A 13,539-nucleotide genomic window follows, 5' to 3' on the forward strand; every position below is an offset into this window, starting at 1 on the left:
AAGAAAAAAAAAATTCATTTCAAATTAAAGCAGAAAATAATTTTAAATTAACCAACCAGGGAAATGCAATTCGTGAGAATTGCACGCCTGCGTGTATTCTACCCCCGTCCGGCGAGTTCATCCAGCGATCAGCTTAACCACTGTGCAGCTGTTGCACACCGCCTGTGTACTCGCGCGTGTTTATCTTCACACACATGCGTCCTTTTAAGCGCCTCTTTTTAAGCGCCACTTTTTAAGCGTCTCTTTTTAAGCGTCTCTTTTTAAGCGTCTCTTTATTTTCATTCCTTTGGTTATTACTGCTTATTATTGTTTCTTATTTTTTATTATTTCTTCTTCTTATTATTATTTTTTTTTTTACTTTTTTTACTTTTTTTAATGTGGAGAGCGCATTCCGCCATCCGTCTCACCGCCACTCATCTCACCACCGCCTGGCCGCTTCCGCTACATACCTGTTTGTGCCCCTCTGAGGAATCACACGTGACTCTCCTTCCTCCCTCCCTTCTCTCCCCTCCTCGGAGATTTTCGCTTTAAGGGGGTGGCAACCAAAGTGACGGAGTAACGTTGCCTTGTTGGGTCCCTGCGACGCTGCGCTATGGAGAACAAACAACTGCTGCAGGAACCCGACGAAGGGAGCTTCTACACCGTTCACGAAACTAACGTGCACGATGAAAATGAGAATAAGCAGAGTGATGAAATGGGAAGTTTGCAGGGTGATGAAATGGGAAGTTTGCAGCGTGATGAAATGGGAAGTATGCAGGGTGAGATGCAGTCGAATGTAGGGGTAGAGAAGACAGAAAAGCTAAAGTTGCAGCTATCCGAATGCCAATTTGTGGAGTTAGACACACCGGGGGGTCCAGGAGGTCTGATCGATGCGAGTGACATGATGGGTGAGAAGGAGGTGTTTTTTCTGGGCAGCTCGGCCACATGTGCTGGGAGAAGTGCCGACGAGGGGGGCAGCGATCGGGACGATGGTTGCCACGTGGGTACCATATCGGCAGACAGAAGTGTGAAAGATGGCCAGCGGAGCGACCAGAATTGTTCTACGCCTAATGGTTGTACCCCTAGTGGTTCCACCCCTAATGGTTCCACCCCTAACTGTAGCAACATCAAAGCGGACTGTTACGTAAGGGCTGGTGAGTCGACTTACCTGAGCAGTTCAGGCGAAGAAGTGACGAAGCATGGTAAAGTAAATCTCGCGTATGTGAATGGTAGAGAGGATAGCCATCACAAGTCGAAGGCAGTGACAGCAGATCAATCTAACGATAAAACAGGGGATGATATACACACCATCAGTTTCGATCACGAGGGAAGTTGTCATCTCAGTGTCAGTCCCAGACTCAGGAAGAGTTCCCTCCCCTATCGCAGTGACCTACTGAATGGAAGCGGCACAAAAAATGGGCCCCAAAGGAGCCTATCGAGTAGCAGTCTTAACTGGGAGAAAATGGCCTTCACATGCGAAGGAGGAAACTCCTATGAGGGGAACGTACCCCTGCACCAGCGTAACAAGGGAGATGATTGCAAAAGCGTTTGTAGTAACCGAGCGGGGGAGAGTGCCAATCGTGGTGCCAGTGGACAGGTCACTATATTGACCAGCTTGGAAAAGACCGAGGCAAATGTGAAGTTCCTACATGGGGGAGAAATTATTGACACGGAGGGAGTGGTGTCTGTGGAAAGGTCGCTCCCAAATGACGAGCCTTCAAAGGACATGCACCGCACGTTAGAAGGTGGAGAAAAGCTCCTCGATGGCGATAAGCGAGTGCAGATGATGATTGCTCGAAGGAAGAGCAATGACCGCCAAGGAGGAATCCACAGCGAGGGCAACCGCAACTGCAGCGGCAGCCACGATTGTGGAGAAGCGCTTGGGTATGGGTTCTCGCAGGGCTCAAACAGCGTATTGAACGGTTCGAACGGGTCGACGCCCAACCGACAACACGTACAAAGTAGAAGCGATAGGAGTGCACCCCTGGCCGACTACGATCAGGTCAACCTCGAATATTTAAGTAAAAAAAAACAGGAAAGAAGGCATCATCAATAGCTTCCCCTTCAGTGCGTATGATCCCAATTGGGGGACAGAAAAACGCAAAGTCGACATGTGTGATGAAGGGGCAGAAGGCTTTCTAAATTATCACTACATGAACATGCAATGGGGGGGAAAGAAACTTATCGGAATGAGTAATCACGCAGCGTGTCGTAGTTCCGTGGGAGAGCATCCGGATGGTGGACACTTCGAGGGGGCCGAAAGGTATGACGCCAATTGTATAGTGCGTAGACAACCATGTGGGGGCGGCGAAAGCACTAGTGTGTTTGCGCATGACGGGGTCAACAACGAAGCGCATGCAGGAATATACAGTCGGGGGGGAGAGGAGACCCATATGGCAGAAGGAAATAGACACTCGTCCGTCATAAGAACGGATAAAGAAACGACCAGTAGCAACCATGTACTCTTTGGCAGTGGCAAGATGCAGCTTAATGAATACAATTGTGTGAGTAACCTAAGGGGGAAGAAATCCTCAAATAATTTCAGTAGTTTGGTGAAGACTCACGGGGGAGACTCGTTCAGTGTGATGGCACCCCCTGTGGGTAACTCAGCTCAGAATGACTCCTATGAGTGTAACGATTTGATGTTCACAAAAGGGGAGTTGGAAGAAGCGGCGTACTTAAAATTTGAAGGGGAGTTCGAGGATGATTTCTTTTTTGAGGAAGTCCTGAGTGGGATTGGCCCCGGTGCAGCGCTCGAAGGGGCGGGTGCCACGATGGGCGGTGAAGAGTGCAGTGAAGGGTGCGGTGAAGACCGCGGCGAAGGATGCGGAGAAGGATGTCGTGAAGGCCGCGGCGAAGGATGCGGAGAAGACTGTGCAGAGGACAGTCACGCCGAGAAGGAAGATGACAAATGTAACGTAATCTACAGCAACAGCGGCACAACCAACGTGAGCTGCAATGCGCTGGAAAGCAATCAGGTGGGCAAGTGTAACGAACAAGCGGCCAACCTGGTGATAGAAAATGGGACCTTTAAGGACAGCACAGAAATGGCACTGACCAGAGGAGGAGAAGAAGTGGAAGGGGAGGAAGAAGTGGAAGGGGAGGAAGAAGTGGAAGGGGAGGAAGAAGTGGAAGTAGGAGAAGAAGTGGAAGTAGGAGAAGAAGTGGAAGTAGGAGAAGAAGTGGAAGACGAAGTGGCAGTGGAAGACGAAGGCGACGACGGGGTGCCCCGTGACCCATGTGGCGACAGCCTTGTGGACGATGGCTTTAAATTATTCATTAGTAGTGAGGACATCAACTTTGTAAATTTATGCTCTTCCGGTAGGGGTCTAACAAATGGAGTTGAAAACGGCGTGGGGAACAGTGGAGCTGATTTCTACTCGGACGAAAGAGACAGAGGTGATAAAGCCCGTGATGATTATCTACGTGACTCACCTGATGGTGATCGGGAAGACGTGGTGAGGAACTTACTGTATAGTGACTCCTACCTACACATGAACGATCTGGAGAACCTAAGCAAGGAACTCTCCATCCCCAGAACCAAGCCATTTTTTTCTACCAACTGCTATAGCACCTGTGCAGGGGATAGTGGCGACAACGATTCCTTCATGGCATACATAAAAAAATTTCTGAAGAATAACTACCTAAATGACCACAAGAACTACATGGAGCTGTATTACCAGACGGAGGGAGACGGAGGTGCGGGGGGAGCAGCAGACCCAGAGGAGGAGCAGCAGGGCAGCGGAGCGGCAGCGGCATCGACATCGGCAGCGATAGTAGCAGCGGAAGGAGACGCATCCACAACCCTCCTGGGCACCTTCGCAAAAAAGGAAGCAGATGCCCCCGTCAGCGTAGAACCAAGTGATCCCCATCAAGCAGATCGGTCCAATCGGGTAGGCCTCCAAACTGGCCTGGTGAAGAACTTGCTCAATTGCAAAGACGTCAGTGTGGATGCCCCCTCAAGTGCGAGCTACCTGATCGCTTTGCACCCCGCTGGTCGGCAAGGCAAGACCGCCCACACGGGTTCGCATATTGGTTCGCAGATGAATTCTCAGATGGGTTCTCAGATGGGTTCTCAGATGGGTTCACAGATGGGTTCACAGATGAATTCTCAGATGGGCTCCCACGTGGGTGCTGACTTCAGCTTCGATGTGGATCCCAAGAATGACGGCGCGAAGGGTGCACTGGGGGAGGGAATTTCACCCTTGGACGCAGATCAGATGAACAGCATGAAAAAACATGACGAGGAGGGGGACTACCACCTAGCGAACTTTGCATGTGGTTCCTGCATAAGTCACGTCTTCAAGTCCTTGGACCAGACACACAATGATGTCCTTACCGCGTATGCTAGAGGCCGCGTTAATCCCCACTATGACGTGATAAACATGGCTAACCCGCGCGAGCACAAACGGGAGTATCTCGAAGACGAAGAAAACGGCCCTCTGCGCGAAGGAGAAAATTGGGCCATGGGTCCCGGGACCCAGTACACGGCCAGAACGGATGGACTGACAGGCGAGGTCCGAAGCGAGGTTCGAGGTGATGGAAGATGTGACTTTCGAGCAAACCAGTTTAAAGTTAAGAGCAGCAACGCGGGGAGCTGCTCGAAAGGAGATAACGTGTACTGCGGGCAACCCCCCTTCCTCAATCCTTCCACGTTGAAAAAAAAAGAGGAAATCGATTCCCTTTCCTCGTCCGACAAAAAAAGATCCTTGCAAAGGGTGCAGGATCTGAACCCCGGAGGAGTGAGCTACCCAAATGGAGCTCACAACGCAGCTCCGATGGAGGAGTGCCTACCCTACAGTGACAGCTTTACACCTTACCTTCCGAACCATCCTTATGGAGACCAAATGAACAGCATGGACGGCAATATTAAGGCAAACAAAGGAATGGCTAGCCATGTAGATTTTTACGTAGAACCATGTGGGGTGTATTCTATGGCTAGCTGCTACGATGCTGGCACTTCATCTGTTAGACAAAGAAACCATATAAAGGGAAACAAAGCAGATGAGAAGAACCCACATGGAATTGTTCGTGGGAGAGTATCGCCAAGTAACCGAGGAGGGGGAGTAAATGGTGCCATTGTGACTGATGGGATGACTACCCCCCCTTCCATGGGAACAACAATAAATGGGAATAACTTAAATGCCTACATGGCGAACGCGAGAGGTTCCACAGTAACTGCGCCGTCGGCATCAGCAACTGTGACGCTTAAGTACACGGAGGCACTAACTCGGAACCACGTGGATGATGAAATGATGAATTTTATTTTTAGTGGCGATGGAAAGGAGAAGGACGCTCTGAAGTCGCACAGCGATTGGGCCAAGTTCCAGGGGCTCTGTGGCACACCCAGCATAGCGAACGTGGCTAATGGATCCATCCTGTGCAATAGCCACTTTGGAGGCATTCTACCCTCGGACGGGGAAGACCATGATGATAATAACAGCCTCAAACAGGAGAGCAGTCAACAGAACGAACACATCCCATTTGAAAACGAAGGCTTTAATAACCTCTCCAACTGCGTTAACACCACCGATAACTACAGCAGCAGAGGTTTATCCCTCGATGAAAAGAACTACACAATGATGACCTTTCCCAAGGGGGTGGGTGCCATCCCAAGGAAGAAGGACACAGACCATAATACGCAAATTTTCGGAGGCATGAAGGCATCTAACAGTTACAAAAAAGCGTTTGATCACTCCAGTTTTATCGGGAAAGGTGGCTCCTCCAGCCAGGAGAAGGCGTACGGCGGTTTGGGCAGCGGCTTGGGCAGCGGCTTGGATAACAGCTTCGATAACGGCTTCGATAACGGCTTGTACAGCAGGAGGCTACAGAGCGTGTACCACTACAGTGCGAGTTGTTCCCCCGACGCGATGGGCTGCGGCGTTAGCGCTGTTGGAAGCCACGGGTTCAACTCGCTGCAGTTCGTTAACTACCAGAATGGGGCGGAAAGAGACAGGGAAAGTAAAGCGCACCACGTGCATTTGGGAGCTCACCTGGGGGTGACTATTGGCACGCCGCTCAGCACCAGTATGAACACTCATCCACACGCGCCGTCTCACCATCAAACCGTCCGAAATTGCAACGACCTCAAGGGGAAGAAGTACGCCAATGGCAATGTCGGTCCCGTTGGCGATTTTGGTGGCAGCCTGTTGGGTGCGAACGGTAGGGGAGGGGCGATGGGCGGAGCGATAGGCGGACTGATAGGTGGAGTGACCCCCCCCAACAGCTTTGCCAGTGCAACCCTAATGAACAGCGCGCATATGATGGATTACAGCTTCCCCACCAAGGGGAGCCCCACCTCCCGATGTGTATTAGACGGCACAACGCTGGAGACACATAACCTAAACAGCCAAACGATGAAATTCAATAATGCCCTTTTGTCCGGCTACTTCAGCAACGGCTCCTCCATGATGGAGAACAGCGGTGTGCTTTACAAGAACAAAATGAGCAGCGATGACGGGAGCTGCAACTTTGTGGAAAAGATAAAGGGGTATGAAAAAATGAAGTCTGATTCGAAGGTGCAGAATGACAGTTTTGCATATGACGGTGGGAAGGGCAAGGACCAGGTGGGAGGTCCTCACAAGGGAGTCAACGTCGGGGGTGGGAACTGCGGAAACGGCATTATTGGCAGCGGAGCGAATGGCAGTATTGGTGCGCATGCGAACATGCATGCGAGTATACACACGAACGTTCATACGGGTGGTCTTGCAAACGCCCAATCGAGTAGAGGCAGCAGCGCTAACGGAGAGGGTCACCCCAAGAACAACACCTGCGTGCACTACGAGGAGAAGGAAAAGGTGCTGCCAAAGGAGGCAACAAAATTTGGGGACAAGCTAAGCACTGTTAATGGAAAAAATTTCAACATAAAGAGTAGCTACCACGTAGCCAATGAGTCTCTTTCCACGGATAGTTTCGTTGTCATTAAAAAGTACACAGCTAAGTACGAGGTGCAGATTGATCCCTTCAACGGGTTCGACATAGCGAAGCGAATTATCGGACTTAAGGGAACAAACATGAAGAAGATTTGCATCGACACGGACTGCAAGTTAAGGTTAAGAGGTAGGGGTTCAGGCTACTTAGAAGGGGAGGAGAAAAAAGAAGCCAATGAATCGCTGCATCTGTGTGTGTCCTGCCAAAAGTACGACCACTATGTACTAGCCAAGAAGCTCATCGAGCAACTGCTCGTCAAAATTTATATGGACTATGACACATGGCTATACAACCACGGGAAGCCCTACGCGAACTTGAAGCCGAAGACGTATGAGAAGTTCATTCCCCTCCTTAAGTTCCACCAGAGCGGCAACGCCAAGCAGCAGAACGTGAACCAGAACTGAGGGGAAAGCGGCGAGGAGAAGCGGCGAGGTTAAGGGGCGAGGAGAAGCGAGACATGTCCGTTTGGGTGATGGTGTATTCCCCCAATAGTACGTCCCCCTCCCTTGTACAACACACGGAAGAGCAAACAGCAGTGAGAGGAGTACCTGGCTGGTAATGTGCCATGCTGTGCTGCGCCTTTGTCCCCTTCTTCACGCAAATAGTGAAGAAAAGGAGACTGTCTATTTAAGTCTCTTCACTTTCCCCTTTTTGGTTTTTCCCAGGGGGTCTCAAACGAGTGGTGACAGCTGCACAAATGATGAAGTGTGACGTCCTGTACATCTTGCCTTTTAACACCATTACGTTTTTTTTTTTTTTTTTCTTTTCTGGCTATGTTTCCATTTAAGGGGCTCATTACGACCTGTGTGCACCCAAGCAAACTTAATTCTCCCCCCCCATCACGTTTGGTGGGGGGGTTCCCTTTGGAAAGCGCGTCTTGTCCGTTTCCACGTTTAATTAAGTAAAGTTTAATCGAATCGAATTCAGTTGCTACGTTTAAATTGCGATTATGGATCTGGCGATTGGTAAGCGCCTGTTGTGAAGGCCCCCTTCCTCCCCCGTGGGCCTCCGCACTGTTAATTTTACCTGACCCATTCAGGCAATTTTGTGCGTCTTCTCCAAATGGGGAAACTCCAAATGGGGAAACTCCAAATGGAGGAACTCCAAATGGAGGAACCCCAAATGGAGGAACCCCAAATGGAGGAACCCCAAATGGAGGAACTCAGAATGATGCTTTCCCTTTTCACTTTCGTTTTTTCTACAGGGGCGATCGCCCTACTTGCTCGGGTGCGAGTTTTTCTAAAAATTGATACATGTGAAGGAACAGACACAAGGGGGTGAAATGCAATCCCGTCAGTGCTAGCCATTTGGGGATTTAAAAATGGCGTAGCTGTTTGCATGCGTGGGTGATGATTGCGCAAAAAAAAAAAAAAAAAAAAAAAAAATATGAACGTTAATATGAACGTTAATATGAAGAGAGAGCAACTACTGGTGCACAGACGAGGACGTGTGACTTCTGTTCGCTTTTCTGTCCCAACTTTCATGAACCATTGGCAGGCTGTTCTTCCTTCACTTTGAGAATTGCCTTTAAAATGTCCCTCGTCACCTGAGAAGTGTGCAAATGTACACAGCGCAAAAAAAAAAAAAAAAAGGAGTGTGTGCTTCCCATCCGCTGTGCAATTCGATACATATGCTGATGACATCGCCTTGTTCGTTCGTTCGTTCGTCTGTCTGTCTGTCTGCCCGTCCGTCCGTCCGTCTTGTTTTTTTTTTTTTCTATTACTTGGTTGAAGTGACCTAAGAGGGTTAGTCCAAATGTAGTTATGCTTTCCATTTGAGGGGGTACCTTTTTCTTTTTTGGTGAGGAAACTTGATCCAGCAGAACGTCCATTTGGAGCAGTTCTTCGGCTCGTTTTTCTTTCGGAGGGGGGGAGGGGGCAAATTTGTAGGGGGACGAGAGCTGTAGGGAGAAGGGGCTCCTCTTCTCTGCCTCGCGAACTAACCTTCGAAGGAGAGCAGCGGGTCAAACGACGTCAGCTTATCGATGAGGAAGGCATTCACACACAGGGTGAGTTGCCCGCACTGGGCGTCCTCCTTCACATCATCCGGTGCACCAAACAGGGAGTAATCATAACCCAGCAAAATGTAGCAGCTGAGTAAAATCGCCCTGACGTTTTGGTTCCACTCCACCTTTACTTTCCCTGCACAAAAAAAAAAAAAAAAAAAAATGTGCAAACATTGGCTTGGCTAGTACATTCTGAGCTGCTCCGCGCTGTTAATTTGTGTGGCCCATTTGTGATATACTCAGCTGGAGAATCCTCTGCTGATGTCTGTTAATTTCTTTTTTTGTCCACTGCAAGAGGCACATGCATTTGGTTAAATCTTCGGACTTGCTCAGGAGAGGATGTTCTGTTAAGGTGTTTTTAAATTCGCTTATGATGTGTTCGTGATTTTGATTTTTCATTTTGCTCCTCAGCGTGTCTGTGGCCTTCTTTTCTTCTCCGTGCTCGCAGCTAATCATGTAGTTGACCTGCGTGTGGGTGAAGCAATTGGGGATGAGGGCGTTGTGTCGGTTTGTGTGTCGACTTTTGTGTCGACTTTTGTGTCCATTTTTGTGCCTATTTCTTTGTCCTTTTTTGTGTCCATTTTTGTGCCTGTTTCTTTGTCCATTTTTGTGTCAATTTGCGCCTCCATTTCCGCTTCCATTTGTGTGAGCATCTGTGGGGACGCCCCCCCCTTGCATGGCAGCCCTCCTGTCTCACCTGCTCCTCCACACATGTGCGCTCCCCCCGCACAATCCGGGTGATTAGAAAGTAGGAAAAATTTATCAAGTCGTTTATCTGTCGTCTGCTCATTTTGTTGACGCTGCCCCTGTTGTCTAGGCAGAGGCACATTTCGACTGGCTCGGCTTTTTTCCAGTCCAGCTTAGGCTTCGCGTCCTTTCCGCTTGACCGTTCCTGCGCCGTTTCTTCGCCTTTTTCGTCCTTTTCTTCGTCTTTTTCGTCCTTTTCTTCATCCTTTTCTTCTTTCTGTTGTTTTTCTCCCTCTTGGGGGCTCCCCAAAACTTGGTCTGCCTCTCCTTTTTCACACTCTTGCAAAAGGAAGAGGGGGGTTTGGTGGGAAGGAGGCAATCACTACGGGTATGCATACGTACACACGTCCGCCTTCACGGATGCATAAACTGCTGCCTGCACGGATGCATGAACTCCTGCTTGCACATGGGGGTCAGTCTCCCCTCCCCACTCAGGCGCTATTACCACGTGACTCGAGCTGCACACAGGGTGCAGTCGATTGCAGGAAGGCCCTCTCACGGAGGCAGTACAGCGCATAAAGGAAATGCCAATCGTAGTAAGAGTAATAAACAATCGGGATTAAAAGAAGGTCTCCTGGTTGGCTCTTGGCATAGAGGAAGGAATTATTTTCTCTCATTATTTCATAAATGTAGAAGCAGTCGTAGGACAGGTTCATGTGTAGGGTGTTGAGTAGTTCCGTTTGAAGTTCTTCCTCTTCGTTGCTCGCTGCTGTTTTTTTTTCTTCACTTGGGTCATCGGTGGAGTCGTGGCCACTCCCCTTGTGTTCGTCGCTGGGGGGCTGCTCCTGCGCCTCCTCAGCAGCTTCCTCAGCAGCCTCCTCCTCAGCAGTCTCCTCCTCAGCGGCCTCCTCCCCAGCAGTCTCCTCCTCAGCAGTCTCCTCCGCAGCAGCCTCCTCCTCATCCGCCTCCTCCTCATCCGCCTCCTCCTCATCCGCCTCCTCCTCATCCGCCTCTTCTTCTTCTCCCTCCTCCTCATCCGCTTCTTCTTCTGCCTCTTCCCCCCCGGCTGAGGCCCCCATGCCGCTCTTCACCCTGCGTGCGCAGTGCCCCCCCTGGTGAAGTGGGTTGACCCACGTGAACAGGTCGTCGCCAGGGTCGTCATAGCAGAAGTCGGGCCGAACAAAATGGGGGAACAGGAAACCTGTTTCAAATGGAAAAGGCTTCGAACAAGTAAAATACTCCACCTTAATGTCTCCCCTCGATTTAGTAAAGATCCTGTTTACTCGTTGTTCGTCACGAATGGTTTCATTCTGTAATTCACAATTCTGAGTAGCCTGAATGAATCGCAGAATTTTTTTTCTCTTCTTTTTCTGTCCTGTTAGGTATGTCCTACCAACATAAGCATTCTGTATATCGAAAACTTGTTTTATTAACTGCAACAACTGGACACAGTCTTCCGACCAGTCCTTCTGTCCACTATTTTTTGCGAATGAATACACATCTGCTAACTTTTTTTGGCAAAACGTTTTATTTATCTCATCACGTATCTTTATATTGTACGAGTTTATTTTTTTTATTAAATTTTTTTTTTTTTTTTTTTTTTTCGCGTTGAAGGAGGCCACGTTGGCGAGGTGCGCACTTAGCAGGGCCAGGGGGTCTGCTCAGGGGGAGGTGCAAAGGGGGAAGCCAGGGCGGCGGTCAGCGCGGCGGTCAACGTGGCAATCAGCATGGCAATCAGCATGGCAGTCAACGTGGCAGTCAACGTGGCAGTCAGCATGGCAGTCAGCATGGCACTGCTGCCGCTTCACTCTGCACTCCCCTTTGCGCGTTACCTTCCGTGTCCGTCTTTATGGTCCACAGCAACGACTTGGCCAAGGCATACCCGGCATTTTGCTTTATGTAGTTTAGGTCCTCCTGCGTGGTGCGCTTGGCGATGGCTTCCATTGTGAAGGGTGGGCGCGCAGCAGAGTGGGGGGTCCTTTTCCGTTTCGTCTTTCGATGGGACTTTCGATGGGACTTTGATTCGACTTTGATGCGACTTTGATGCCTCTTTCTATGCTTTGTGGTTTCTCTTTACTTTGTTTCGCTTAATGGGCGAGCTCCCCGTGCCGCCTTTCCGATGTGCGTTTTTTTTTTTTTTCCCCTTTCGCGGAGAGAGACACGAGCGCGTAGGCAGTGTTGGTAAGTTCGAGGCGTTCCAACGGAGTGGACAAGTTGGACCCCGAGCAGTGGAAAAAAAGGAAAAAAGGGAAAAAAAATGAACAGAAAGGACGGGAAAAGAAAAGGAAACAAAACAATCAAGGACACTACATTACGTCACACTACTACTACAGGCAGGCTGGCAGGCTGCCCGTCCCGTGTGACCAAGCGAGACGGGGGGAGGGTGGTTCGAGTAGCTCAGCCTTCATTCGGTTCACCGAAAACGAAATCGGAGGTGTTTGGTCCTTGGCGCGCCGATTCACTTGATGAGAGAGATATTCACCGTGGGGAACATGATGCAGAAAAATGTAGCATGTCTGCGTTGCCGCTTCCCTGCGTTGCGCTTCCCCTCAACGGTGCGGCGCCAGGCGATTGGCGAGCTTCTCCCACTTCTGGTATGACCAGGCAGTCAGCAGGGCCTGATTTTTCCTTGGAGGAAGAGTCCCCCCCGTGTGGCGCGCAGAGTAGTTACCTCCGCCATGGCCATCACCACGGCCGCTATCTCCACCATCGCCGCCATCTCCATCTCCATCGCCAACCAGCCGTTCCTCGGTGTGCCTAAAGAGGTCGCTCGTTCGGATGCAAAGCACTTTATTGGCATCCCTATAGAATTCAACGTGCCCCTTGGAAACAAGCAGAGTCACCAGGAACAGACGGAAGGTCGTTTCATTAAACCCATTGATGGGATCACAATCGACAATAAATTTTAAAAAAGGAATTTTTTTTTTTTTTCTCCAATTGTCTTAACTTTTCTTTTAATTTCATTGACTGTTCGTACGTCTCTAATTTAATCTCTGGTTCGTTCTCATGTGTGAATTCTTTTAACTTTCTGTAGGTGGTGTTTCCGAGTGTCTGTTTGGTCCTGCTGTGTGTCTTTTTCTGTTCTTTCCTGTGCAGGCTGAATCCGTTTTCGCTATCCAGGAACAGGTTCAGCGGGATAGTGTCGTAGTTGATGGGACAGAAGGGGAGAGTGCCTACGCTGAAATACTTCGACAGTTTTGTGAAGCTTAGCCGCTTCGCTCCTCCATATGGTGAAGTTTGCCTGGGTTGATCCTCTCCCACGTTCCCCGCACCCCTCGCTTCTTCCGCTTCTTCCCCTTCTTCCCCTTCTGTGGGTGCCTCCTCGGAGAACTCCCCCGAGAGGGTCTCCAGAATTAGCCTCAGTTTCTCCTTCAGCGAAATGCTGCTAAGTCCCTCCGCTTTGAAGTTGATAATTTTGGACACTTGCTTCCCATACTGACATGACTTGTGCAGAGTACTTATTTTGCTATCTAAATTGATGACAATTTTTCGATCAGTTTTGATTACTCTCTTGAGGGCATTGTTTTGTTCCGGCTGCACCAATTCGTCGATGTTGAGCTTGTCAATTTCGCTTTGTATGTACTGCTCGTCGATCTGGCCGGTGCCCTGAGGCTTACTTGCGCTTGGCTCGCCGTCCTCCGACATGGCTTCTCGCTGGGGCGGACCAGACTATGCTATGCTATGCTATACTATACTATACTGTACTATGCTATGCTAGACGGAGGAGGGGGTAGCAAGCTGGAGAAGTTAGCGAAGCTGATCAGTCTTCCGAGGTTGACTAAGTGAGAGAAGTTAGCCCAGCTTCCGAGGTTGCCTTAGTTGACCTAGCTGCGTTAGTTGATCTGGCTGCGTTAGTTGACCTGGCTGCGTTAGTTGACCTGGCTGCGTTAGTTGACCTGGCTGCCAACTTGGCGAAGCTCCTCACGAGGGTAACTTAC

General features: G+C 49.8%; 3 protein-coding genes across 3 annotated transcripts; 1 reads left to right on the top strand and 2 right to left on the bottom strand.

The window, feature by feature from the left end:
- Positions 1–592: 592 nt before the first annotated feature.
- Positions 593–7,313, top strand: PCYB_103150 (hypothetical protein; the record flags this gene model as incomplete). Its single annotated transcript, XM_004222864.1, has 2 exons — positions 593–1,901; positions 2,002–7,313. 2 exons carry the CDS (start codon positions 593–595, stop codon positions 7,311–7,313), a joined length of 6,621 nt encoding a protein of 2,206 aa, XP_004222912.1.
- A 1,534-nt stretch (positions 7,314–8,847) lies between these two features.
- PCYB_103160 (hypothetical protein) lies at positions 8,848–11,545 on the bottom strand (the record flags this gene model as incomplete). The annotated part of the gene is made up of 5 exons (XM_004222865.1): positions 8,848–9,050; positions 9,154–9,379; positions 9,612–9,940; positions 10,107–11,258; positions 11,434–11,545. 5 exons carry the CDS (start codon positions 11,543–11,545, stop codon positions 8,848–8,850), a joined length of 2,022 nt encoding a protein of 673 aa, XP_004222913.1.
- A 605-nt stretch (positions 11,546–12,150) lies between these two features.
- Positions 12,151–13,246, bottom strand: PCYB_103170 (hypothetical protein; the record flags this gene model as incomplete). Its single annotated transcript, XM_004222866.1, has 2 exons — positions 12,151–12,403; positions 12,579–13,246. The coding sequence occupies 2 exons, from the start codon at positions 13,244–13,246 to the stop codon at positions 12,151–12,153; spliced, it is 921 nt and encodes a 306-aa protein (XP_004222914.1).
- Positions 13,247–13,539: the final 293 nt, after the last annotated feature.

Source organism: Plasmodium cynomolgi, chromosome 10 (genome assembly GCF_000321355.1).
Source record: "Plasmodium cynomolgi strain B DNA, chromosome 10, whole genome shotgun sequence".
NCBI classification, from domain to species: Eukaryota; Apicomplexa; class Aconoidasida; order Haemosporida; family Plasmodiidae; genus Plasmodium; species Plasmodium cynomolgi.